The sequence below is a fragment of the Sorex araneus genome, chromosome 3 (assembly GCF_027595985.1).
Source record: "Sorex araneus isolate mSorAra2 chromosome 3, mSorAra2.pri, whole genome shotgun sequence".
Classification (NCBI taxonomy): Eukaryota; Metazoa; Chordata; class Mammalia; order Eulipotyphla; family Soricidae; genus Sorex; species Sorex araneus.
In genome coordinates this window covers 95,143,870-95,171,145 of record NC_073304.1, presented here as the reverse complement: position 1 = coordinate 95,171,145, position 27,276 = coordinate 95,143,870, and the positions used below count along the sequence as shown (strand labels likewise).

The following is a 27,276-nucleotide window of genomic DNA, read 5'->3' as shown; positions in this document are numbered from 1 at the left end:
GAGGTCAAGCTCAGGGCTTTACCCATGAAAGGTACAACATTTTCTTAAGGAACACTGGAGTTTTATCAGTTTTATAGGATTTTGATATTTGGGGGTATGATATTTTGGGGCATATTAAATACATTTTTATTGATGTTTGATCTCTGTTTGTAAAGGAATGGACAGCACATTGTTTTGCAAAGAACCTTTCTTGAAGATGATTAAAAATATTCTTCCAACATCTGAATATTTCAGATTTCTTATGAGCTAATTCATATATGTGCTTTAGACAAAGAGAATGAATTAAAGTTATAGCAAGTAAGTTTTATGATATCACTTAACAGAAAGATAATTTTTTTTAATCTTTCAAGACAGAGGAAGTTATTTCACTGATGTGATAGCTTATTTTCTAGAAAATGGTTTTTTAAAAATTAAACCATTGAATCCATTTGAAATGATTAATTTTTTTGTAATTTCTCAGTAATTTAATATTTAGATCAAGTCAGCAATTAGTTTTAGTGAAAGAAAACAGTCATCCATATTAAAAAATACCTTTGTTATTTGCTAGTCACAGTTCTGTTATAATGGACTAGGTCACTGACTAAACCTTTAAAAAGAAAATATTTTCTTCTATTTTAATAGCAGAAGTTATAGAAGCCCTCATTTTTTCCATCATTTTCTCCTTTTTTCCCTTTCTCTTTATTCTAGCTAGCCTTAGTACCTCTCACTTGTTGCTTACTCATAGTTAAATAAAGCAATGAATTTTTAAGTTGGATAAATAGTAATTTAAATATGAATAAAATAGTTTGTGTCTTAAAGTATAAAAAGTCAAGAATATTGCTACATCTATTTCATAAAATGAGTTTTCAAACTTAAATAATTAGATGTTGTTTATTTTTAGGAATGTAAATGTATTGAAACTAGCCTAGGAAACTTATTTAGTTCAAAGGAAGCTATATAATACTGCACTAAAAAAATGTATTAACAAGTAATGATGTTTTAAAAATCTTTTTTAGTATGTGAGATTATCATATGACACCAAACCTGAAGTCATTCTGCAACTTCTGCTTAAAGAATGGCAAATGGAATTACCCAAACTGGTCATCTCTGTCCATGGGGGCATGCAGAAATTCGAGCTACATCCACGAATCAAGCAGCTGCTTGGAAAGGGTCTTATCAAAGCTGCAGTTACAACTGGAGCCTGGATTTTAACTGGAGGCGTAAACACAGGTAATGTTTCTTACAAAATTGTACCAATTTTTATTTGGTGTTCTTAATGCATTTTTCTAAACTAGGTATTTGAAATAGTACTGTATGTTGAATGATCTTCAGGGCCTGGGTATAAATGATAACTGTAAAAGCATTTGGTTTTCATTGGGTTTGAAAAAAAAAAAACGACACATTACAGCAAGTCACATCACCAAATCTGTCCAACTCTTTTATTTATAAATAAAGGTTTATTGGAACGTGGCCACACAATTTTTATATTGTAGTGATTTTAACAGCAGAGATGAATAATTTGATTGCAGCCCTTTGGTTGTGGTGCCTACCTGTTTGCGCACCCAGAACCATACACTTGGTTGAGGCCCATAAGTCATGATTGTGCTCATTGGGGTCACTGCACTTACCTGTGGGCTAACAGGAAGTAGTACTTCCCTGGCCACGGTGCTGACATCTCTTTGTAGTTACAGTGCTCACTATGGCTTTCGCCCTTTTGTGGTGCTTACAGGTACCTGCCTGTGCGTGGTACAGCCAGTAATCAATGTAGCTGAAATCACAGGTTAAAAGAGCAGTGTTATCAGGACCATACTTGGTAACATGTAGGGAAGGGGTGGAGGGATTTAATCTCATACTTGCAGGGCTAGGTTCTCTGCTGCTATTCCCGAGGGCCCATCATCAGAGAGATTCGGGGAAGGCTGCAAACACAACTCATAACAAGTGGTAGTGAGGCGTTCTATGCACTTCTTCTTTTTTTTTTTTTTTTTTTTACTTTCTACTTTTCTCTCATGCTTGACAACCTGTGCTGTTGTTTGTTGTATGTGTCTATTCTTTGCTGAGGTGTCTGAGCCACAATTTTCATTTCATTTAAGATGATAGAGAATTAATCCCTAAAATGTAGTTACTTCACTAATGAATATAAGAAAGGACTTGGTCTAACAGCACCGTGGAATTTTTTCCTCCCAGCTCTAGTATTCATACAAATTGGGCTTGTTGCTTTGTATTTCGTATATGTAAAGGATAAATGCCTCAAATTGTTACAGATTGAGCACAGGATTATTTGTACCACAAAAGCCTTTCAAATAAGTGAATCAAATTTTATATAAACAGGTGTGGCAAAGCATGTGGGTGACGCCCTGAAAGAACACGCCTCCAGGTCCTCCCGAAAGATTTGCACGATCGGGATTGCTCCCTGGGGAGTGATTGAAAACAGAAACGATCTGGTTGGAAAAGATGTGAGAATGCTTTTTTGAAATTTCTTACTGTTCTGAACTTAGGTGTCAACAAAATTAACAAAAAATGTATAAGAAAAAAACAACTTAAGATGCTTATAATCATACCATGCTAATGAAGTTTCAGGTTGTAGTTTCCTTTGAAAGGGCTTTTGAAAGCCTGTTCAGAGATTTAAATTTTTTTTTTAATTTTATTTTTGCTTTTTGGGTTACACCCAGCGATGCACAGGGGTTATTCCTGGCTCGTGCACTCAGGAATTACTTCTGGCAATGCTCGGGGGACCATATGGAATGCTGGGAATTGAACCCGGGTCGGCTGTGTGCAAGGTAAACACCCTACCCGCTGTGCTATCGCTCCAGCCCCTGAAAAAAAAATTTTTTTTTTTTTACATTTGGGATTATGACCTTAGTGGGAGGGGGCTCACACCCAGTGGTGGTCAGGGATTTTTTTTCTGGCTTTGTGCTTCAGGGTGACCTCAGGCAGCACTTGGCTGACCATGCTTGGTGCTAAGGATCAAACCAGAGTTGACCATCTTGCAAGGCAAGTGCCTTACCCCCTATTCTGCGGCTCATGGCCCTGGCCATGCCCTTTTGTGGGAGAGGGAGTATAATATAATTTCACTTTTTTAATATTATGCTGGTCTTTGTCATTTAAAAGCTTTGTGTACCACATCTGACAGTGCTCGTGGGGTGCAGTGGTGGCGTTGGGGATGACTCCTGTGGTGCTCAGGACTGTGCCATGGCAGCACCGCAATTCGGGGCTTCCACATGTAAAGCACATGTGCTGCCAAACTGCAGTATATTTTCTAACCCAGAAGCATTTTTGCTTGTTTTCTGGTTTTGGTTCACCAGTGGCTACTCTTAGCACAGTCCTCTGGAGTTACTCCCAGTGGTGTTCAGGGGACCCTGCAAAGCTGGGGATCAAATCCAGTCCCCCTCACCTGCAAAGCATGGGCACCAGCCCTTTGAGCTGTCTCTCTGATCTATGAAATCAAATTTTTAGTAACTCCATGATACTAAGAACAGATTTTTCTGTCACCAAGAGTTATGATAAAATGCTATTGTTTTATTTGGCTAGGTTATAGACATGTGAATTAATTAAAATAGAAGTCTTTTAAAGTTCTAAATTACTCAGTTATAATGATTAACTTTAGCTTATAATGGTATTATATTAATTTTAAGGATTTTACTTCGGCTTGGAAAATAGCGATGTTGATTGCTTTTATTTAGTGTCCTTTTTATATATTGCAGTGTATCTGTGAGTAATTCCGTGCTTTCTTCACTTTTGCATAGAGGAATGAAATATATATTCTTCAGTCAGGGTCAAAGTAATTGTATGGTTAATGCATTACTGATAATTTTTTTTTCTTTTTGGGTCACACCCAGCGATGTACAGGGGTTACTCCTGGCTCATGCATTCAGGAATTACTCCTGATGGTGCTTGGGAGACCATATGTTATGCTGGGATTTGAACCCGGGTCAGCTGCATGCAAGGCAAAAACCCTACCTGCTGTGCTATTGCTCTAGCCCTGATAAATTTTTAAGTGCTCGTAAGCTGACATATTTTATGCACAGCATTATATTTTATTCTTAGTCACTTTTCGTTGCTGCACTTAAAAATTCGTAGATAATTTCAAAGTTCATTTTTACTTTATATTTTATTGTGCCAACTAACTCTTATATTTACTGTTTAGGTGGTTGCGCCTTATCAAACTTTATTGAACCCTCTGAGTAAATTGAATGTTCTGAATAACCTACATTCCCATTTCATACTGGTGGACGATGGCACTGTTGGAAAGTATGGAGCAGAAGTCAGACTGAGAAGAGAACTTGAGAAAACCATTAACCAACAAAGAATTCATGCTAGTAAGGGAATTTATAACTTTTGTTACTGTTGAAATTATTCTGGGATTTTGTTAATTGTTGGCAACATTCTAAAAAGTTAGTGTTCTTTTCCTTATTTTCAAGGAAACAACATATGAAGCCATTCACAAATGGCCATAAGAAACAATAAAAGAAGGTCTAGGAAAAAGGTGTGAGGCCAAGTAATGTACTTGGATGTCAAGGCCAAAGCCACAAAGGTTCATTGCACTCTGTTACTGTTGTAACCTCTTTTCAGTCTCATTAGATCAGGAAACTGTAAATGTGTGGTTTTTATGTAAGATTTAGAAATTTGTGCTTGAAACATAAAAAGGGAATCTTCTATTTCAAAATCAGCTTACATAAAGTTTATAAGAGTATCATTTTCTTGGCACTGAGTCTTTCTTCCCAAACAATACTCCAGCTTTCTGGAATTCAGCATAGTTGATTTTTATCTAACGAAGAAATCTTTTAATCATAAGACACTCCAAGAACATGAAATTTATGACAGAATCACTATCACTGTATCACTGTCATCCCATTGCTCATCGATTTGCTCGAGCGGGCACCAGTAATGTCTCCATTGTGAGACTTGTGACTGTTTTTGGCATATCAGATATGCCATGGGTAGCTTGCCAGGCTCTGCTGTGGGGGCGAGATACTCTTGGTAGCTTGCTGGGCTCTCCAAGCGGGCTGGAGGAATTGAACTTGGGTCAGCATCGTGCAAGGCTACCTATACACCGCTACCTACCCTACCGCTATGCTATACAAAACTATATGGCAGTGTGTTGATCATGATGGAGTCATGTAGCATCTCCTAAAAATTCCTACTGATTTAGGATGGGGGATGAAGCTCAGTGGTAGAAGGATGGCTTACATGTGGAAGGCTCTGGGTTTCGTCCCTGGCACTGCAGCAACAACAAGCCCAAGTTCATAATATGTTAAAAAAAAAAAAAATCTTAGTTACCTAGTCTAGACTCTTTCACAGCATTGCAAATTGTTATAAAAACCATAGTTAGAATTTTTTGCTTATTTTTTTTGTTATTCTCATATAGTCCTATATTTATTGATCAGTTCCATTTATTAAATCCTAATTTTCATTTACTTGGTATTAGATCATTTGGGATTAACACACACATTCTGTTTAGAAGGACACTTTTAAGTGGTGCGGGGGTTCCTTGCAGTGCTGGGCTTAAACCTGGGACTCCCTTGTGCAAAGTGTGCATTCCAGTGCTCTTTCTTTTTGTGGGTGAGTGGGGCGAGAAGGTTTGGTCAGTGCCTGAGATGATCAGGGCTTACTCCTGACTTTTTGCTCAGGGATTACTCCTGGTGGTACTCTGTCAGCTGTGTGCAGGGCAAGGCAGGTGCCTTAACTTCTGTGATCTATCTCTGGCCTTATATCCAGCCTTTTTCTGTATGTACCCCAACCCACAAATATATATTTTTAAGATGAATAAAACGTATTAGAAGTTCAGTTATATGGTCTCAGAGAAAAAATTAAAAAGAAAATAAAATAGGGCTGGAGTGATTTCCTTGAATCCCATATGGTCCCCCAAGCCCACCAGGAGTAATTCCTGAGTGCAGATCCAGGAGTAACCTCTGGGCATCTCCGGGTATGGCCCAGAGACAAAGCAGATTTAGTTTAGACATTCAACATTTAACTTTATAAATTTTAATTTATATATGTAGTATATAATTATCACTGTATCACTGTCATCCCGTTGTTCATTGATTTACTCGAGCGGGCACCAGTAATGTCTCTATTCCTCCCAGCTCTGAGATTTTAGCAGCCTCTCCTTACTCGTCTTTCCCAATGATTAAAGGCTCTTTCAGGGTCAGGGGAATGAGACCTGTTGTTACTGTTTTTGGCATATTGAATATGACACGGGTAGCTTGTCAGGCTCTGCTCATGCGGGCAGGATACTCTCGGTAGCTTGCCAGGCTTTTCAAGAGGTATGTATATACTGTCACCCTGATGATCAACGATTTGCTCAAGCGGGCCCAGTAACATCTCCATTCATCCTAGCCCTGAGATTTTATCAGCCACTCTTTACTCATACTTCCCAATGGTGCCGCATTAGAGGCTCTTCAGGGTCAGGGGAATGAGACCCATCATTGTTACTGTATTTGGCATATGAATATGCCACGGGGAGCTTGCCAGGCTCTCCCCGTGTGGGCAGTAAACTCTGGGTAGCTTGCCAGATTCTCTAAGAGGGAGAACTAGGCTATTCCGGGAGCTTGGTTTTATAGTCTCTGGATGTTGATGGGATTACAGTTTCTGGGTGTGACTGCCTAGCTACTGGAAAATGGGGAATCTGGGTGGAAGAGGCCCAGTCCCGATCCGAGCAGTATATAAATATATATTATATAATTTTGATCATATGCCTAACTGGTTTTCTTTTTATTTTATTTCATTTTTGTTTTGGGGACACACCTGGGTGTGTGTTTCAGGGGTCACCCCTGAGGTTATGAAGCCCAGGCTTCTGCTGGCAAACCCACACTTGGCCCTTTGAACTCTTTCTCCAACCCCCTAGATGTTATAATGTTTTTCATTTTGGAAAGACTAATTCAGTAAGAGAAATTTATCCATCAATTTGTATATGGAAGACCAGTATCATGTTGAATACTTAAAATGAAGTCAACACAGCCTTATAAGGAGCTCTGTTTTAGATTATGGAGAGCTAGATTGTCAGGGTAAGGTATGTGCCTTGTGAGCAGGCAGGCCCTGGTTTGGTCTCTGGCAACATATGGTCCCCTGTACATCAGTGGGTAGTTCCTGGCACCACAGGGCCTGAGCACACTCCAACTGTGTGTCCTTGCTTTGAACCAGAGTTCCAGGTGCCTAAGAATTGCCAAGATGGACCTCGTAAGCATCACTTGAAATGCTCTTTCCTCCCACATCCAGAGGGGCCTTTTTTGGTTTGTTTTGATTGAGTGTAAGCTTTGTCTATTCAATTTTGCCTAATACCTCAACTGTGTTTTTGCAGGAATTGGCCAGGGAGTCCCTGTGGTAGCACTTATATTTGAAGGCGGGCCAAATGTCATTCTCACGGTTCTCGAGTACCTTCAGGAGAGCCCTCCCGTCCCGGTGGTCGTGTGCGAGGGAACCGGGAGAGCGGCGGACCTGCTGGCATACATTCACAAACAGACAGAAGAAGGAGGGTGAGTGTTTGGTCACAGCAGAAGGAGCTGTGTGGGGCCAGAGCCCAGGGCGCGCTGGCCTTGCAAGCGGCCAACACAGGTTCTGTTCCTGTCATTCTGTGCGGTCGCCCAAGCACTGCCAGGAATAATTCCTGAGTGCAGAGCCAGGAGTGAGCCCTGAGCATCAGGTGTGGTCCTAAAACAAACAGTAATAATAACTTAAGTAGCTATAAAGATGCTTCAGGTTTATGAAGTTTTAGATGGATTTGGGCTTTTTTAAATAATTTTTTTTTTTTACAAAGATGTTCATGATTGGATTTGTCATACAGTATTACAACATTCATTCCTCCACCATTTCCCAGCACCTGTGTCCCTAGGTTCCCTCCCGTCAACCCTCCGCCCCCTGCCTGCCTCTATGGCAGGCATTTTTTCCTCCCACTCCCTCTCTCCTCTCTCTTTCTCTCTCTCCCTCTTTCTCCTCTCTCTCCTCTCTCTCCCCGTCTCCTCTCTCCCCCCCTCCTCTCTCTCCCCCCTCTCTTTTTCCTTCCCTCTCTCTCTTCCCCTCTCTCTGTCTTCCCTCCCCCCTCCCTTTCTCATCCCTTCCCCCTCCCGCCCCCGATTTCGGACTGTGGTTTGCAGTATTGCTACTGAAAGGTTACCCGGAATATCCCTTACCTACCTTTAACCCTAGCTCTTGTCCAGCATGACCATCCCAGCTATTATTGTCATAGTGGTCTTTTTGCTTTCTTGCGGGGGGGAGGGGTTGGGGATCACACCTGGCGATGCACAGGGGTTATTCCTGGCTCATGCACTCAAGAATTACTCCTGGCAGAGTTCAGAGGTGCAATATGGGATGCTGGGAATCAAACCTGGGTCAGCTATGTGCAAGGCCAATGCCCTACCCGCTGTGCTATTGCTCCAGCCCCCTCTTCGCATTTTTTTTAAGGCACAAAAATTTCAAGTTTACTACAGTACCTTATGACATGAGGAAATAACATGTCTGATGCAACATCGAATGAGGATAGTTTTACAAGATCTATCATGTTTAGGGAAACACATATTTATTGACTAACAGTTCTTTTTTTTGTATTTGTGCTGGTGTGAATCAGCATGTATAAAATTACAAAATTGTGTAATAGTAAAAGTTGAAAAACAAAATAGAGCAGTTTTCAAACAGACTAGTGGAATAGTTTGTAGGTATGTAAGATTGATACCTGTGTATTCAGCTTGGGAACATTATCAAAATTCATGGAAAAAGGATGATAGAAGAGTAGTATGTTGTTATTTTTTTGCTTTTTGGGTCACACCCGGCGATGCACAGAGGCTACTCCTGGCTCTGTACTCAGGAATTACCCCTGGCAGTGCTCGGGGGACCATGTGGGATGCTGGGAATCGAAGCTGGGTCGGCCGCATGCAAGGCAAATGCCCTACCCACTGTGCTATCGCTCCAGCCCCAATTTTTTGGTGTTTTTTTTTCTTCTTACTCTTGTGGCTCTTGAGCGCCACAGGAACATATCTCCCCTTCAAAAAAAATACAAATGATTTCTCCCCCAGTACTTATACTGGGTGCTGATATTGGAATAAATGTTTTTATCTTGTTTTGGGGGCCATACCCAGTGGTGGTCAGGGCTTATTCCTGACTGAGCTGAAGAATCACTTCTGGTCTACAACCACACCACCCTGAATGTGCCCGATCTTGGGAGAATCATTCCTGGTAGGTCTTGGGGGAACATGTGAGACGCCAGGGATCAAACCCAAGTTGGCCATGTGTGTGGCAAGCACCTTACCCTCAATACTACCACTCCAACCCAATACATGCCTGGATTTAAAAAAAAACCAAAAAACTCAGGGGCCGAGAGAGAGTAAATGGATAAGACGTTTACTTTGCATGTGACTGACCTGAGTTCAATTCCTGGTATTCCATATGGTCCCCCAAACACTGCCAGAAGTGATTCCTGAGCACTGAGCCAGCCAGGAATAAGCCTTGAGTGTTGCTGGGTGTGGCCCCCACACCAAATATATCTTCCATTTTCCTTCCCTTGTTGGTATAATGGCTGTTTCACTAAGAGCAAATTTAACCCAACATCAAATATTTATTAATGATATAATATTTCTAAAGGTCTTAACGTGGCCCACATGGACTTCACATTAGAGTTTACCAAACATGAAATTGAAATCAATAACTCAGGATGTGTTTCTTCATATTCCAGGAATCTTCCTGATGCCGCAGAGCCTGATATTATTTCAACCATCAAGAAAACATTTAACTTTGGCCAGAGTGAAGCAGTTCATTTATTTCAGACATTGATGGAGTGCATGAAAAGAAAAGAGCTTGTAAGTAAACTTAAGCAAAGTGTGGTTCTTTTCCTTTCTTTTAAGATACTGTCTTAAGATACTGTCTTAAGTTGTTTGTTGGGCCATTTGCCCAGTGATGCTGAGGAGCTACATTTAGCTCACAATTACAGTGTCTTATGATGGTGTTTGGGGGACCATACAGTGCTGGGTGTCACATGTACTTAGCTCATTGAGGTATCTTCAGCCCTGGGTTTAAAATTGCTTAATCCTGTGCTCAGCTCTGAGATCTTGAATTAAATCCTCAGCACTGCAAAAATAAAATTTTTTTTTTTTCTTTTTGGGTCACACACGGCGATGCACAGGGGTTACTCCTGGCTCTGCACTCAGGAATTACCCCTGGCGGTGCTCAGGGGACCATATGGGATGCTGGGGTTCGAACCCGGGTCGGCTGGGTTCGGCTGCGTGGAAGGCAAACGCCCTACCCGCTGTGCTATTCCTCCAGCCCCTAAAATTTTTTTAAATCAATAATAATGTTATAAAATTTTCATAATCTTATAAGACTATCATTTAAAAATATTTTATTGAAACTAAAAGATCAGACTCCTAGGAGGAGGACTAGTTATTTTTTGTTTTTATGTTATTAAAACATTTATATTATATTTTAGGGTAAGTTTGACAACTAGGTCTCAACACACTATGTCAGGATCAAGAAGAAACTCCAAAATTATGATTGACTTCTTTAAAATACAGGCAAAGGGGCTGAGGATATAACTTAGGGATAGAGCCCAAGGCTCGTATGTGTTAGGCCCTGAATTAACCGTTGGCATTGCAGTGACAAAAAAAAAAAAACAGTAAAATGGAATGAGGGGGGACCCTTAAGCGGAAGATGATCCCAGAGTTACAATAGTTTGATTGAACTATTTTTCAGTTTTACAATGACTTGAAAGCTCTGTGCATGGCATAGAAATTGTACTTTAAATTTTGAATTATGGTACTGTTTTCACTTTCATATTAAAGAAATTTATGTAATACTAAACACTTCATTATAAAATAAACTTTATATTGATGTGATTTTTGCCCAGCTGTACACTGGTGTTTTTGAACATGTTTAAGATAAATGAGGCTAAACTGTGATATTTCTCAGGGTAGCTGTAATAAGTGCTTTTTGTTTGTTTGTTTGTTTGTTTGTTTTTGAGCCACACCTAGCTAGCTATGCACAGGGTTTACTACTGTTCGTTCAGTCAGAGACCATTCTTGGCAGTTGCTCAGGGTATTCGATGAGGTGTCAGAGATTGACCTGGGTCAGCTGCATTTGTTCATCCCCAGTAAATGCCTTTTTTAAAAAATTTTTATTTTATTAGTGAATCATCGTGAGACAAAGTTACAGACTTACAGGTTTTCATGCTTATGTTTCAGTCATACAATGGTCGAGAGCCCATCCCTCCACCAGTGCCCATTTTCCACCACCAATGGTCCCAGCATCCCTCCCACCACCCCACCAAGTCCTCTTCACCTCACCCTGCCTCTGTGGCAGGGCATTCCCATTTGCTCACTCTCTCTTTTTGGGTGTTGTGGTTTGCTACAGAGATGATAAGTGCCTTTTTAATTGTATTTTGCCTTCAGATATTTTCCGTATGTGACAGACTTATTAGGCTATAGCCCCACATAATCTTGAGATTTGTATTCTACTTAATGAGTAGTCAAATGTCAGTCTGCTTCATTTCAGTCATCTGAAAATGGATTTAAGTTTTTATTTTATTTATTTTGTTTATTTTTTTTTTGGAGCCACACTCAGCTGTGCCCAGGACTCACTCCTGGTGGGGCTCAGGGACCATGTGGGGTGCCAAGGAATCAAACCCTAGTTGCTACGTGCAGAGCAAGCACCTTACCTACTATACTGTTGTTCCAGCCTTACGGGCTTAGAGATAACTTTCTTGGGTGGGTTTGGGCCATACCTGGTGGTGGTTGGGAGGTCGTCTGGTGGCAGAGATCTAACCTGAGCCTTCGGGGCTGCATTCAGCCGTTGAATTACACCCCAGCCCTGCTGTGTCTTCATGCTTTATTTTAAAGTTTATTTATGCTCTTGTCTTCCCTATTTCTAATTGTTTTGATTGCTGTGCTCACTGCGGATCACCTTCTTGAGTTGCATGGATGGTGATCCAGGCTTCCCGAATAGCAGAGGCACTGGGGTCGCACTGGGGTCACACGGGGGCATGAGGGGCAGTGCTGGGCCTGAGTCACTGCCTCACGAGGGCAGAGCTGGTGAGCCACTGCTGAGCTCTCCCAGGGCCTTCTTTACATTTATTTACTACAAACAAATGAAGCTGGGGCTGGGGTGATAGTACAGTGGGTAGGGCGCTTGCCTCACACATGGCCGACTGGGCTCAATCCCCGGCATCTCCTATGCACCTCCAGGAGTAATTCCTGAGCACAGAACTGGGAGTGCCCCTGAATATTGCTGGGAGTAGGCAATGCTACAGTAGGACACCAAACGTTTTGAGCATAGATGTCATTTTTATTTGGTAAATCGTAACTCTTTCATTGCTCTTAGTTATTTCTGATCAAGGAATGTCCCCAGAAAATTATGTCCAATATAGTCTGGAATGACTTTTCTTTTTTTCGGTTTTTGTTTTAAGAGGGTCACTACAGCAGGTAGCCATTTGCCTTGCACATGGCCGACCTAGGTTTGATCCCAGCACCCCCATATGATCCCTTGAGCACTGCCAGGAGTAACCCCTGAGTATTACTGGGTGTGACCCCCCCCAGAGCCAAAAATATAATAAAAAGGGGGTGACTGACAAATCTTGGCTCACCAGGTGTGTGGTTCAGCGGGAGGGCTGGGTGATGAGATGCTCAGGCCCTGTCCTGCAAGCGATTACCCGGCCACCCCAGTGGTGCTCAGGGGACGATGCTATTCGAGGATCCAGCCAGGGTAAGCTGCAGGCAAGGCATGTGTCTTGCCCCTGTGCATGCTCTCTGACCCCTATTTTTTGTTTTATGATACTTTATGCCTCAACTTTTAAAGTAAAAAGTGAGGACTTGGGAGCCATTTCAAAAGACCAGAGTACCTGATTTGCACGTGAGGTCCAGGATTCAGTTCCCTGGTACCAAGTACTGCCAGGATCAACACCCAAATACCAAGACAGGAACATTTTCTGAGGACTTCCCGTCATGCCTGTGCCTCCCCCTCCCCCCCAAAAAAAACACAAAAAAACCACACACACAAAAATGAAAATAGAATAAAATATAAAAGCATAATGTTATAAATTTATCTTTAAATAGATCACTGTCTTCCACATTGGATCAGATGAACAGCAAGAAATAGATGTAGCAATACTTACTGCGCTGCTTAAAGGTAAGATTTAAGAACTTTATTCATAATATCTTTCATTTATATCCTATTCATAGTAGGTTGTACCTTTTAATTGGGAGCAAATTTTTCAATAGTTTTTTTACAGACACAATATTAACTATTTTGGGGTTTTTTGTTTTTGGGTACTAGTTACTTTTCACCTTTATTTCATAACACTGTAGGACTGTCGTCTCGTTGTTCATCGATTTGCTCGAGTGGGCACCAGTAAAGTCTCCATTGTGAGACTTGTTACTGTTTTTGGCATATTGAATACCCCACGGGGAGCTTGCCAGGTTCTGCCATGAGGGCAGGATACTCTCAGTAGCTTGCCGGGCTCTCCGAGAGAGACGGAGGAATAGAACCTGGGTCAGCTAACCTGGGTCAACTATGCTATTGCTCCAGTTTTATTTATTATTTATTTCATAGAATACATTTTAGGTTTATAGCAGGAATGTGCCTCTAGTCACATTTCTTGAGCCCATAAGATTATATGTGTAACATTTTAAATGATGAAAAATAAATGTTTAATATGAATTTGTGGAAGATGCAAAAAAAGAATTTTTAAAAAAAGCAAATGAAAGCAAAATCTCTTAACAAGAACAGAATAGTGATGGTCAGATGAGAAAGGGGAGCAAGGCTGGATGTACCTGATTATGAGAATCAGTTTTATCATGGTGGATAAAAACTAGATTTTGGGGTGGTGATCATATCTTGTAAATGCATATGTTGAATTAAAACAAAATCTGTACTCCTAAAACGTACATAATGTTTTAAACAAATGTTAACATAATAAAAAAAATAGTGCAGTGAAGGTATTAATGGATAGAAATTGAAGATAACATTTTAAAAATGTTATTTTCATCCTGAGAAATTTGGAAAGAAAACTGGTGGTTATCTTCTGGGACTTAAAGGTTTATACTCATGCAGATTAAAGTTTTCTTCTCATCTTTCCAAATACGTCTACCTGATACAGCAAACGTTCTAATAACGAAATCTCTTTTAAAAAATTAGGAAGTAAACTGGTATTCTACCCCAGGGCCTTGAAGTGAAACCACAGTAGCTGAACAGGAAAGCATTCTGTTGGCAGCTCTGGGAATTTATCAATCAGGGCTGAAGCGATAGCACAGCCAGTAGGGCGTTTGCCTTGCACGTGGCCGACCTGGGTTCGATTCCCAGCATCTTGTATGGTCCCCCGAGCACCACCAGGAGTAATTTCTGAGTGCATGAGTCAGGAGTAACCCCTGTGCATTGCCAGTTGTGACCCAAAAAACAAAAATAATGTAAAAAGAATTTATCAAATATTACATCTAATTAATTTCAGTTAATATTATAGTAATACAGAAGGTTTTTATATCATCTTGAAAATAATTTATAAATAATGGGAAACAAGAAATCACAAAAGGGAAAGGATCTTGAAATTTCATAAAAGTGAAAAATAGGGGAGTTGGAGCCATAGTACAGTGGGTAGGGCATTTACCTTGCACACGGCCAACCCAGGTTCATTCCCCAGCATCCCATATGGTTCCCCGAGCACCGCTGGGAGTGATTACTGAGTGTAGAGCCAGGAGTAACCTCGAGCATTGCTGGGTGTGACCCAAAAAGCAAAAAACAAAAAAATGAAAGATAGGAGCTGGAGTGATAGCACAGCAGGTAGGGCATTTGCCTCGCACGCAGCCAACCTGGGTTCGATTCCCAGCATCCCATATGGTCCTCTGAGCACTGCCAGGGTTAATTCCTGAGTACAGAGGCAGGAGTAACCCCTGTGCATCGCCGGGTATGACCCAAAAAAAGCAAAAAAGAAAAGAAAAATAGAAGAAAAAGCCCAATATTTGCCATATTTTCCCCCATGTATGTGTGCTGCCTCTTGTGCTTTTAGTGCTTTATACCCATCAGAACTTTTTTTTAAGGTTTGGAGCCACACTCGGTGGCACTCAGGGCTTACTCCTGGCTCTGTGCTCAGGGATTATTCCTGATGGTGCTCAGGAGGACCATATGGGTGCCAGGGAATTAAACCTGGGTCAGTCACAAGCTAGGCAAAATGTCCTGCCCGCCATACTATTGTTCTGGCCCCTCTTTATTACATTTTAACCTTACAGGGGCCTGAAGAGCAGATCTGTTCTTTTTATTATTTTCTAGATAAGGAAACTAAGTGGCAGAACTGCTAACAAGAAGAAATCATAAAGAATTGTTACAGGGGCTGGAGCGATAGTAGAGTGTTTGCCTTGCACACAGCACACAGTTCGATTCCCAGCATCCCATATGGTCCCCTGAGGACTGCCAGGAGTAATTCCTGAGTGCAGAGCCAGGAGTAACCCCTGAGCATCGCCAGGTGTGACCCAAAAAGCAAAAAAAAAAAAAAAAAATTTATAAGAAAACCATGAATGCCTTATGGGAAAGTTCATTAGAACTTCTATGAAAGTTATCCAGTGCCAGGGTTTTAACTCACGTTAACCAGGCCCTGAGCTCAATCCTTGGTCCCTCGTGGCCCACACCCAGCACTGCTAAAGTGACCCAGGTGGCCTCTGGCGCTGTCAGACTTTATAGAGCCAGGAGTCCTTTGGTCTCCCTGCACTTAGCACTGATGGGAGTCTCTCCTCAAGAAAAGACATTAGCAGAATAGCACACATGCTCAGGTGCAGTTTTGGAATTTGATCAGTGTTAAGGTTTTCTTTAAGGTACCCATGAGGACTTGGGGGATGGGTCTGAACACTGGCTTCGATTCCCATCACGATGTAATGGGACCACTACCAGGAGCAGTCCCTGAGCACCACTGGGAACAAAAAAAAAGCTGTGGAAATCAATCAATGCTGAGAAGTTAGCGTAAAGGGCCAGTGTGCAAACTTAAATGTCACAGGTCTGGTTTGATTGCTTGGCACCACATGATCCCCTGAATATAGCCTGGAGCGAGAACCTCAATACAAGACTTGCACTGGGAGCATTTTATAAAAACCACCTTGTGTGGCCCAAAAAGGAAGAAAGAAAGAAAGTAAATTTAAGACATAAGCTTTTGGGGCCAGAGATAGTACAGTGGGTGAGGCACTTGCCTCATACACGGCCAATCTCAGTTAGATCCCCGGCATCCCATATGGTCCCCTGAGCACCTCCAGGAGAAGTTCCTGAGTGCTAGGAGTAACTCCTGAGCAGGGTCAGGTGTGTCCCAGAAACAGCAAATGAAGAAGAATCATTAAAGTATAAGTCCTGCTGGGGACGTGCTTCTGTGATGGAATGTCTGTTATCATTCCAGGATCCCTAAGTTCTGTCCTCAGAACTGCAAAACCAAAAATTGGAACTGGGAATGTAATTCTTTGGTAGAGTACTTGCTTCATATGTTTAAGGCTCTGGCACTGCAGAAAATAAAGTATGTGTTTTTTTTTCCTACAAAATTGCTCTAAATAAACACAAGCAAAAAAAAAAAAAAAAAAAACGTACTCACCAAAAACTCAAATGTAAACCAAATATCACACTGTTTCAAAAGACTAAGGTAGGCTACTAATGTGTATGATTTATGCTCAGTTTGTGAACTGTTTTTGTTGTTGTTGGTGGTGGTGGTGATGTTTTTTTTTTACACGAATTAAAGTATATTTATTTCTCTGGATGCAAAAAAGCACCAGTAAGGACTTTTTTCATAATCTAAGTTAGTACTACCTCTATGTTAGAAACAAATTATTCTTGAATTTCTTATTGTTGAATTACTTGCAGTGTATGAGGCAATGTCTTTTCTGTAGTTGGAAATTGAAAGTCTTCAAACCTGGGGGTAATCTTGTCTCACTGAATCAGACTGCCTCTGAAGAGTGACTGACACCAGCTATGTAAAATAAGAGAATATGAAACAACTAATCAGTACTCACATTTTCATGAACTTGTTGTCTCTGTTCTTTATTTGGTTAGGTACCAATGCATCTGCATTTGACCAGCTTATCCTTACGTTGGCATGGGATAGAGTTGACATTGCCAAAAATCATGTATTTGTTTATGGACAGCAGTGGCTGGTATGTACATAATCTATGTGCACTATGTGATTGAATTAATAGTAAAATTTTGCTGGAGCTGTTACCTGGGTGTTTTTATCTGCTAAAGTATAAAATTTGTTTAGGTTAACACATTTGGAACATCAACTACATTTAGGATTTTGTAAGTTCTATTTGCTTCTGATAAAGCTTTCTTTAATTCGGTTTGTAAGTTTCTTAAAAAACAATCTTAGAATTGGGGCTGGAGCAATAGCACAGCGGGTAGGGCATTTGCCTTGCACATGGCTGACCTGCATTCAATTCCCAGCATCCCATATGGTCCCCTGAGCACCGCCAGGACTAATTCCTGAGTGCATCTGGGGTATGACCCAGAAAGAAAAAAAAAAAAACACAAAAAAATAAAATCTTAGAATCATGGGGGCCAGAGCAATAGTACAGTGGATAAATGTTTGCCTTGGGTATAGCCTGACCGGGGTTCAATCCATTGCACCTCATATTGTTCCCCTTGCCCACAGGAGTGATCCCTGAGTGTAGGAGTAAGCCCTGAGCACTACCAAGTATGCGCCCCATTCCCCCTCAGCCTCCCCCCCCACCCAAAAAAAAAGAAATGTCCTCTGCGTGTAAGAGAAATCAATATAGCAACCTGCTGGACATTTAGATCAGTTTCCACTTAAGTTTGTTATATCTTAATAAATGGTAAGGAACATTTACTAGTTTCTGAGATGAGAGACTTTATCATCATCTTTCACTTTTCTCGTTCTCAAATTTCAGTGCATTTACATATTTCAGTCTAGATTTACTTGAAAATATTCCATTTTCATCATTCTAGTATAATCTATTTCCGTTTTAAAAAATATTTTAATTATAGGGGCCGGAGCAATAGCATAATGGTGAGGGCGTTTGCCTTGCACGCGGCCGACCCGGGTTCGATCCCCGGCATCCATATGGTCCCTCAAGCACTGCCAGGAGTAATTCCTGAGTGCAAAGCCAGGAGTAATCCCTGAGCATTGCTAGGTGTGACCCAAAAAGCAAAAAAAAAAAAAAAAAAAAATATTTTAATTATAGCCTGATTGCTTTTCTTATGCTTCCTCTTCCTCTCCTTTGACAGAGAATCTCATAACATTTAGCCAGAGCCTTACAATGAAGGCTTTATGTTGCTTTTCTGTCTTTTTTTTTTTTTTTTGGCTTTTCGGGTCACACCTGGCAATGCACAGGGGTTACTCCTGGCTCTGCACTCAGGAATTACCCCTGGCGGTGCTCAGAGGACCATATGGAATGTTGGGAATCAAACCTGGGTCGGCCTCATGCAAGGCAAACACCCTACCCGCTGTGGTATTGCTCCAGCCCCTGTGCTGCTTTTCTTAGCTTACATATTGCCACCTTCCCCCTTTGCTGGGCTTTTTTTTTTTGGTAGCCATGATGGCAGACTTGTTGGAATATATCAAGTCTGTCTTTCTCATTAGTTTCACAAGCATCAAACCAAATTTGCTTTCTCTTTTGTCTAATTTATTTATTTATTTATTTGGGTCACACCCAGCATTGCTCAGGCGTTCCTCTTGGCGGTGCTTGGGAGACCATATGGAATGCGAGGGATAGAACCCAGGTCGGCCACATGCAAGGCAAACACCCTACTTGCTGTGCTATTGTTCCAGTCCCGGTTCTAAGATTTTTTTTTTTTTAATTCAGTTACCATGAGAAAAGTTACAAAGCTTTCAGGTTTAAGTCTCAGTCAGAACAGTGATCAAACACCCAACCCTTCACCAGTGCACATGTTCCACCACCAAGATCCCCAGTATACCTCCCATCCCAACCCACCCCCCTGTGTAGCTGATGATTTTCACTTTAATCTCTCTTTACTTTGATTACATTCAATATTTCAACAGAAAACTTGCTGTGATTATTTGGAATTTTCCCCCAACAATCAGACTTGCCGAAAAGGCATCGTTTTGATAATATGTTTTCCATTGCCGAGAATGAAGAGCGTATGAGGTTGCGTGGCTGCACGTTTTGGATTTCTGGTATTTAGTAATTAAGTCCAGAGAAATTTATGCCAGAAGTCGTGTCACTGCAAGCTTGTACCTCTGTTTAGTGGGGTCTACAAGATGGCAGGCGCCACACCACTGGCGAAAGGAAAGGCCAGAGAGAAAAACCGTTCCCTTCTTGGGGCGGCATGGGGCTGTAGCTTAGTTCACAGTCTAGAGGCATTTCTGCAAAAAGCCGCTGGGTGCCGAAAGCAGTTAGTGGGCCTCCGGGATCATGGTCACTCAGGAACGGAGGAGCCACTCGTGTGCAGCCGCTCGGGTCTCGTCTAGGCAGAAGGCCCCCGTTTTTAAGATTTTTAAAGAGACTTACAAACCCAATTAAACAAAGTTTTATCAGAAGCAAACAGAACTAGGGGGCTGGAGCGATAGCACAGCGGGTAGGGCGTTTGCCTTGCACGCGGCCGACCCGGGTTCAAATCCCAGCATCCCATATGGTCCCCTGAGCACCACCAGGGGTGATTCCTGAGTGCATGAGCCAGGAGTGACCCCTGTGCATCGCCGGGTGTGACCCAAAAAGCAAAAAAAAAAAAAAAAAAAAAAGCAAACAGAACTAATGAAATCCTAAATGTAGCTGATGTTCTGGCCCCTTGTCTGATTTTTAATTGTGTCACCTCCTCAGACGTTCATTGCCCTGCCTACTTTAATAGGGTCTCATACAGGGGACACCTGGCAGGACTCGGGATCACTGTGGCACTGAGGCAAGAATAATGTGCCCTTACACATGTACCATCTCTCTGGTTTCATAGCCTTTTTTTTTGGGGGGGGGCGTCACACCCAGTGATGCTCAAGGGCTACTACTGGCTCTGCACTCAGGAATTATTCCTGGCAGTACTTGGGGGGGCCATATTGGATATCCAAAATTGAACCTGCAAAATTGAACATGCAAAGCAAACACCCTACCCACTACACTGTGACTCCATCCAGATAGTATTCTTCACAGCTTTTCTTTGTTTTGTTTCTGTTTTTGGAGCCACACCTGGTGATGCTCAGGAGTTATTCCTGGCTCTGCACTCAGGCATTACTCCTTAACAACATAACTTCTAAGTTAAGTTATGGCTGTGTTCTGGGGACCATTTGGGATGCTGGGAATAGAACCCAGGTTGGCAACTCTAAGGCAAATGTCTCCCTGCTGTAGTCTCTCTCCAGCCCCAAACTTTGTGTTTTTGCTCTTTGTTTATCTCTGTATTGCATTTTATGAAAGCAAGAATATATTTCATTGTTCTTCTAATCCTGGTTCAGACTAAGTGCTTCATAAGTAATTGTTCCATGTCTGAATCAGTAGAAGGCCTCGTAAATTAATGTTTATCTATACCTTAAAGTATTATCTAGCTTTTATCAGACAAGCCATATCTTTTCTCCCTACATAAATATCAAATTATAGGGGGCTGGAGCGATAGCACAGCGGGTAGGGTGTTTGCCTTGCACGCGGCCAACCTGGGTTCGAATCTCAGCATCGCATATGGTCCCCTGAGCACCGCCAGGGGTGATTCCTGAGTGCATGAGCCATGAGTGACCCCTGTGCATCACCGGGTGTGACCCAAAAAGCAAAAAAATAAAAAAATAAAAAAAATCAAATTATAGAAAAATTTGTGTAGTCTAATCTTAAATGAGGACTACTTGCTTTTGCGTTTTGTGTATCTACATACATTGTGGTCATGGAGCACTCTTCTGGAAACTCTGAGTCAGAGAGGGAGACCAGAGGAGTTAAGCTTATGTTTTTTACCATTTCTTTATAGATCTTTCGTTTACAGAAATAGAATGTGTGAAAACATTTATTGATTTTGGTACTCTTTTAGGTTGGATCTTTGGAACAAGCTATGCTTGATGCACTTGTAATGGACAGAGTTTCATTTGTAAAACTTCTTATTGAAAATGGAGTAAGCATGCATAAATTTCTTACCATTCCTAGACTGGAAGAACTTTACAATACTGTAAGTACATATTAAAATTCTTTGTTCTTGGGACTTCAAAAAGGCATTCTAAAGGCATTACTTAAGGTTGTTATTTTCTGTATTAGAATATTTGGCTAAATTTTAAAATATTAGATTGCATTTAAGGAACAGTAATAAACCTTTCAAATGCTTTTTAAACCTTTTCTTGCTCCCCCCCCCAAAAAAATGTACAAAATTTAATGGAATATTTTTTTAAATCTTTGTAATATTGTCCGACCTCCTATTTGCTTTTAAATTTAAACTTACAGTATTATACATCAAGATATTCCATAATCATTGAGAAAATGAGAATGAAAAATGCACTTGATATTTTGACTTAATTTTGAAAATACTTTGATCTTGTGAAGTTCCTGGTAGAATGTTGGAGACCTCCAGAGTTCCCAGACCATACTTTGAGAACTACTATTGAAATCTATTTATACAGAGAAGTTATGTTTAATGAATAAACATTAATGGATTAAGATAAAATCTAGTTCCAAAAATTGCATTTCTGTCTGCTTATATAATGTCAGAGAAAAATGCACTGACAGTCCCTAATGCCTAAAACTGATTCAATACGTCATAGCAGTGTGTCAAACAGTTTTAAAATATTTGTTCACATATAGGAAAGAATAAGCAGAGAATATTCCGTTTCTGTGTGAATAGACTGAATGATGCAAGAAAGAAAAAATAAAATATAGGTTATACATAATCAGTCATTCGTCTTCAGATCACAGAATTTAAAGACGGACTATCAGAGAAAATTTTTTTTGCCAAAAAAATGCAGTTTGCCTAGTTAAATTTTATAAAAGTATTTCATATCAAAATGGAAAAGTAAATTGAATTGATACATAACCTTTTTAATATTAACAATTACAGTGGTAGAAAAGGTTCCTTTGAAATTTCTTTGAAACAATAGATTTGATTTATTAGAAGTTAGTCTCGTAATTTGTTCTTGAGAGTTCTTGAGAATTCATTAGCCAGTTTTTGGTGGGTCAAAGTATTGTCTAAAAAAATAAAAATAAAAAATAAAAATCTTAGAAGAATGTGTTTTGAGCCTTTTACCTCAGTTTTGGTAAGTGAAATATGCTTCTAGGTGTTTTTTCAAAGTAATAGGTTACCATCAAATAAAAATACTATAAAATGAAACATATTTAGTCTTAAGCATACGTAAGTAGAAAATAAGGTAGTAAGGAGAAGATGGCATATGCATAAATATTAAAAGCCAGATGGTTCAAGTTTGATTAGTGGTGGGAATAGACTTGGGCTGGAGAGATAGTACAGCAGGAAGGGCACTTGCTTTCCTTGCATGCAGCTGACCTGGATTCGATCCCCGGCATCCCATGTGGCTCCCTGAGCCAGCAGGAAGTGATCCTGAGTGCAGGAGTAACCCCTGACTGTTGCTGGGTATGGCCCCAAACCCCCAAAAAGATAAAGACAAACTTTTTTTTAACAAGAAATAACATACCTTCATCATTGGAGGAACAACAAACTTAAATCTAAGATATGTCTGTGAAGCTTGCACATATAGGCATGGCTTTTTTGGGGGGGAGAAGGGCTCTTTGGGTCACACCCGGCGATGCACAGGGGTCACTCCTGGCTCTGCACTTAGGAATTACCCCTGGCGGTACTCAGGGGACCATATGGGAAACTGGGAATCATACCCGGGTTGGCACATGCAAGGCCGCTGTGCTTTCACTCCAGCCCTGGCTTGGCTTTTAGAAAATAAAAGTATTACAAATTATGCATCATACAGATGGTAAACAGGACAACATAACATTGTTGCAGCTTTTCTTCCTTGGTGTGAACAAAATTTATTTGACTTTGACACCATGTAATTTGTACAAATAAGTTGATGAAAGTCCTATAAACAAAAAAAAGGTTGTTGAAGACATTTTAGAAGATAAATAATGTTTTCTTTTATTTTTTTTTCCTAAAGAAACAAGGTCCAACTAATCCAATGCTATTTCACCTTGTTCGAGATGTGAAACAGGTAAAACATTATTTTTGTTTTTAAAATATGTTGTCTGTAAAAACCATTTCTAACTTGCCAGTTTCCCCCAAAACTTAAAACTTAGAATTTTTTTATGATATGTTCTAAAATAAGGACTAACTTTATTGTGAGATAAGAGTAAAGACTATAATAGAAACCAAGGAAAAGAATAGTACACAGTTAAGCCAAGTTGTCTGAGTTTTTAGTAATTTGAGATAAAAGTTTTTGAAATATTTCAGTCCCATAGTGTCCATACAGGAGATCATTGACAGTGTATTTTCTTTGTGTTTCAAGAAACTAATTTTCCCAATAATAAAATTTAAATAAAATTTATTTTATTTTCATTCAGGGAAATAATGAATGATGGTCTTCAGGGGACATTTCTTTGTCTCTTTTCTTTACTTGTCTGTTACTTTGTATTATTCCAGTTCATTGTATGTTGTACACTAGGTCATATTGCCCGCACAGTTGACAGTTGTGCGTGGATCATAACAGCAGAGCCAAGAATTAAACTCAGACACAGTGTGGGGTGGTGCAGGGCAGTCGTTCTACCAGTAATTCTGGGCTGTCCCAAACCAAGTTTTTCCAGTAAAAATGCTGCGATGTATACTTTTTTTTTCTTTTTTTAATCAAGGGTTGACAGTGACTAAATATATAATACTGATTTTTCAATCTCAGGCCATTCTGTAGCAACTAAACTTGATACACTGATAATTTTCTATTGGGGTATTTTGTGAAGCAATAGTTTTAAAAATTCATAGCCATTTAAAACAATTTTTTATTAAGAAACTGGTTACAAAGTTGTTCATAATGGTGTTGCTTCAGGCATACAATACTCCCAGTCCCACCACCATCATTTCCCCCACCCCCCCGCCCAAGTTTGCTCTTCAGCAGGCGTATAACAAATTTATTTCATATTATTTGCTAAAGGAATGGCAAATGGAATGATCAGAAAATGTATTAATAAAAGTTCATTTGTGATGATTGATTGCTGTGTTTTTAACCATTTTAATCTAGTAGAAGGCAACCATATGCACCATTAGTGAGTTCCATACTCAACTCCCACATGTTGCCAAGTTTCTTCTATACTTAAAGGAGCCCTTTGAGTGCTTCTTGCAAAACTGATTTCAAGACTATGAATTCCCTATGCAGTTATAGTCTCATTTAGAAGCATGACTCTTATAGCAGTATTTTTTGCAGGAGAATAATTCATGTTTGCCTTCTTGAAATGGAATATTTGACTCATAGAAGTTGCTTATGGGGAGTTAGAAAACCAAGTTGCTTAGCCCCTTTATAAATTCAGGAAATAGAGACATCACATTGTCTTTTTGCTCTATTCTGTGGTCTGTGAGCCATACCTTTGCGGTCTCAGACCTTCAAAACCCTCGTCCACCAAGGGAAATACTGCAGCAGGTCTCTTTAAAGAAGCTGGTGTTAGGAAAAATGAAGTCGTGAAATGTGCCTATAAGTGGTTGGACACGGGGAGTATCATGCTGAATGAAATGAATCAGAAGGAGAGGGACAGATATAGAATGGCTGCATTCATTTGTGGTATATAAAAATATATACAGTAGAAGACTAACATTCATAGCCAGGGATAAACAGGGATTAGGAAGACTGGTCAGTGGTTGGGACTAACCACAAGCGTGTGTGGGGCTGAGAGTAAGACACAGAAGAGACCAGTATGACAATAACAGCTGGGAATGATCACACTGGACAGGATCTTAGGGTTAAAAGTAGGTAAAGGGATATTCTTGATAACCTTTAAGTATCAATATTGCACTGGTGGAGGGATGGGTGTTGGAATACTGTATGACTGAAACCTAATCATGAACAGCTTTGTAAGGGTCTGTTTCACAGTGATTCAATAAAAAAGTTAAAAAAAAAAAGATAGCTGTCACACCTCAGCTTCCTGTAACAGCTGTTATTATTTGGGGAGTAGGTACATTCCTGGGTATATCATGGAAGTACTGAGAAATGCTATTCCTTTTGATTTAAAATTAATTTTTCTTTTACAGGGAAATCTTCCTCCAGGATATAAAATCACTCTAATTGATATAGGACTTGTTATTGAATATCTAATGGGAGGAACCTATAGATGCACCTATACTCGGAAGCGTTTTCGATTAATATATAATAGCCTTGGTGGAAATAACCGGGTATGTAATATACTGGGGACATTTATTTGTTTTAAAATTGATTCATACACCTTAAAAGTGAAAATGTCCTTAATAGGTTGCTGAAAGTAGTGTTGGCCTTAAAAATACGAGACTTTAAGTTTGTAATAACAATAAAATGTAATTCAAATTCCTATAAAAGAGCAAGTATGTGTGTTATTGCACACACATACTTTGAAATATATTAAAAACTTATTTTTGAATTTTTGTAACTAGCACATTTAAATCCATAAAAACAAAAAAGCCTTTGTTTCCAGAGGTCTGGCCGGAATACCTCCAGCAGCACCCCTCAGTTGCGAAAGAGTCATGAATCTTTTGGCAACAGAGCAGATAAAAAGGAAAAAATGAGACATAATCATTTTATTAAAACAGCACAGCCCTACCGACCAAAGGTATATTTCTTTAAGTACTACCTTCTCTATATTCTGGATTGTGTTCTAGATCATTACTTGATATTATGAAATAAAATATATTGGCTTTAATAGGAATAATTTTGATTTTAGATAATCTTTAATTCTTTTCCCATGTATAATTACTGTGAGTTACGTTTCTCATATGTAACTATGATAAAACCAGATTTTTTTTAAAAAAATGGCAAATACTTAGCTGCCTAATTTCTTATTTCATTTTACTTAGTTGACCACAGATAAGAGGTGTTAACTAAACTTCTATTAAAATTCTGGTTTTTTATCAGCTACTAGTTGAAATGCCTAGGTCCTTTCTTTAATCTTGGCAGTAATGTTTTTGTGAACTTTTTTTCTTTCTTAAAAGTGCCATTTTTTTTAATGATGAGTTTTGAGCTATAATAAAAGCCACGTATGTGAAATATATATATAGTATTCCTATTTATGCAGCTTTATGAAGTTGAAGAATAGTGTCGAGATTTTATAAAGATTATCATGAGCTTGAATGTCATATGGCCTTATTATAATGAACCCTAATTTGTATTTTCCTTTGAAGATTGATACAACTATGGAAGAAGGAAAAAAGAAAAGAACCAAAGATGAAATTGTAGATATTGATGATCCAGAAACCAAGCGCTTCCCTTACCCACTTAACGAACTGTTGATTTGGGCATGTCTTATGAAGAGGCAGGTTATGGCTCGCTTTCTCTGGCAGCACGGTGAAGAATCAATGGCTAAAGCATTAGTCGCCTGTAAGATCTATCGTTCAATGGCATATGAAGCAAAGCAGAGTGACCTTGTAGATGACACTTCAGAGGAATTGAAGCAGTATTCTAAGTAAGTGTTTATTTGACTCATTCAATACTTGAGACAGTTTAAAGATACAAAATTGGCATGCTGGAGCAATAATAGTATGATGGGCAGGATTCTTGCCTTGTATGCAGCCAACCCAGGTTATGCTAGATGGTCCCCTGAGCACCGCCAGGATTGATCCCTTAACATAGAGCCAGGAGTGAGCCCTGAACATCACTGGTTGTGGCCCCAAAACCAAAAAATGAAATACAAAATAGAGCATATATTCAGTTGGAGCTTGTAATGGGGATATATGTATTTATGTATAACTTTATTAGCGTAATTAAAACTTTAAAAATATATTTTAAGTGGGGCTGAAGAGATAGTACAGGCCTTGCCTGGCTCCCAATGAAGTAGGGCCTGATCCCCGGCACTGTGTATGGCTCCAGAAGCCACATAATTAAATTTTTTTTTTTAATTAGAATCTGTGCTGCTTTTTTTTTTCCCATATAAAATCGATTATTATTATAGTTTGCAGTCCAAAAATTTCTATAAGAAATGCCAGGTGCCGGGGCTGGAGAGATAGCACAGTGGGTAGGGTGTTTGCCTTGCACGCGGCCGACCCGGGTTCAAATCCCAGCATCCCATATGGTCCCCTGATCACAGTCAGGGGTAATTCCTGAGTGCAGAGCCAGGAGTAACCCCTGTGCATTGCCAGGTGTGACACAAAAAGAAAAAAAAAAAAGAAAAAGAAATGCCAGGTGCCAGTTTAACAATCACACATGCGAGTAGATTAGAAAAAGTTATATTTGGGGGCTGGAGTGATAGTACTAGAAAGAAAGAAAAAAAAGAGAGGAGAGGAAGGAAGGAAGGAAAGGAGGGAGGGAGGGAG

General features: G+C 40.0%; 1 protein-coding gene across 4 annotated transcripts in view; it reads left to right on the top strand.

Annotated features, from left to right (window-relative positions):
- LOC101552909 (transient receptor potential cation channel subfamily M member 7) overlaps nucleotides 1-27,276 on the top strand; it is a 96,677-nt gene that overhangs the window by 29,492 nt on the left and 39,909 nt on the right. For 3 of the 4 annotated variants that reach the window (XR_008629187.1, XM_055131065.1, XM_055131064.1), the window contains 12 exons: nucleotides 996-1,209; nucleotides 2,308-2,432; nucleotides 4,124-4,295; nucleotides 7,277-7,451; nucleotides 9,641-9,764; nucleotides 13,008-13,080; nucleotides 16,966-17,066; nucleotides 20,884-21,018; nucleotides 22,958-23,011; nucleotides 25,030-25,170; nucleotides 25,446-25,580; nucleotides 26,149-26,429. Coding sequence is in view for 2 of the 4 variants with exons in the window: in XM_055131065.1 (XP_054987040.1) it covers nucleotides 996-1,209; nucleotides 2,308-2,432; nucleotides 4,124-4,295; nucleotides 7,277-7,451; nucleotides 9,641-9,764; nucleotides 13,008-13,080; nucleotides 16,966-17,066; nucleotides 20,884-21,018; nucleotides 22,958-23,011; nucleotides 25,030-25,170; nucleotides 25,446-25,580; nucleotides 26,149-26,429 (1,730 nt within the window). In the remaining 2 variants the exon portion in view is untranslated. Of the gene's footprint in view, nucleotides 1-155; nucleotides 260-995; nucleotides 1,210-2,307; nucleotides 2,433-4,123; nucleotides 4,296-7,276; nucleotides 7,452-9,640; nucleotides 9,765-13,007; nucleotides 13,081-16,965; nucleotides 17,067-20,883; nucleotides 21,019-22,957; nucleotides 23,012-25,029; nucleotides 25,171-25,445; nucleotides 25,581-26,148; nucleotides 26,430-27,276 lie in introns of those variants that run through there. The other variant, XR_008629188.1, reaches the window with a different exon arrangement.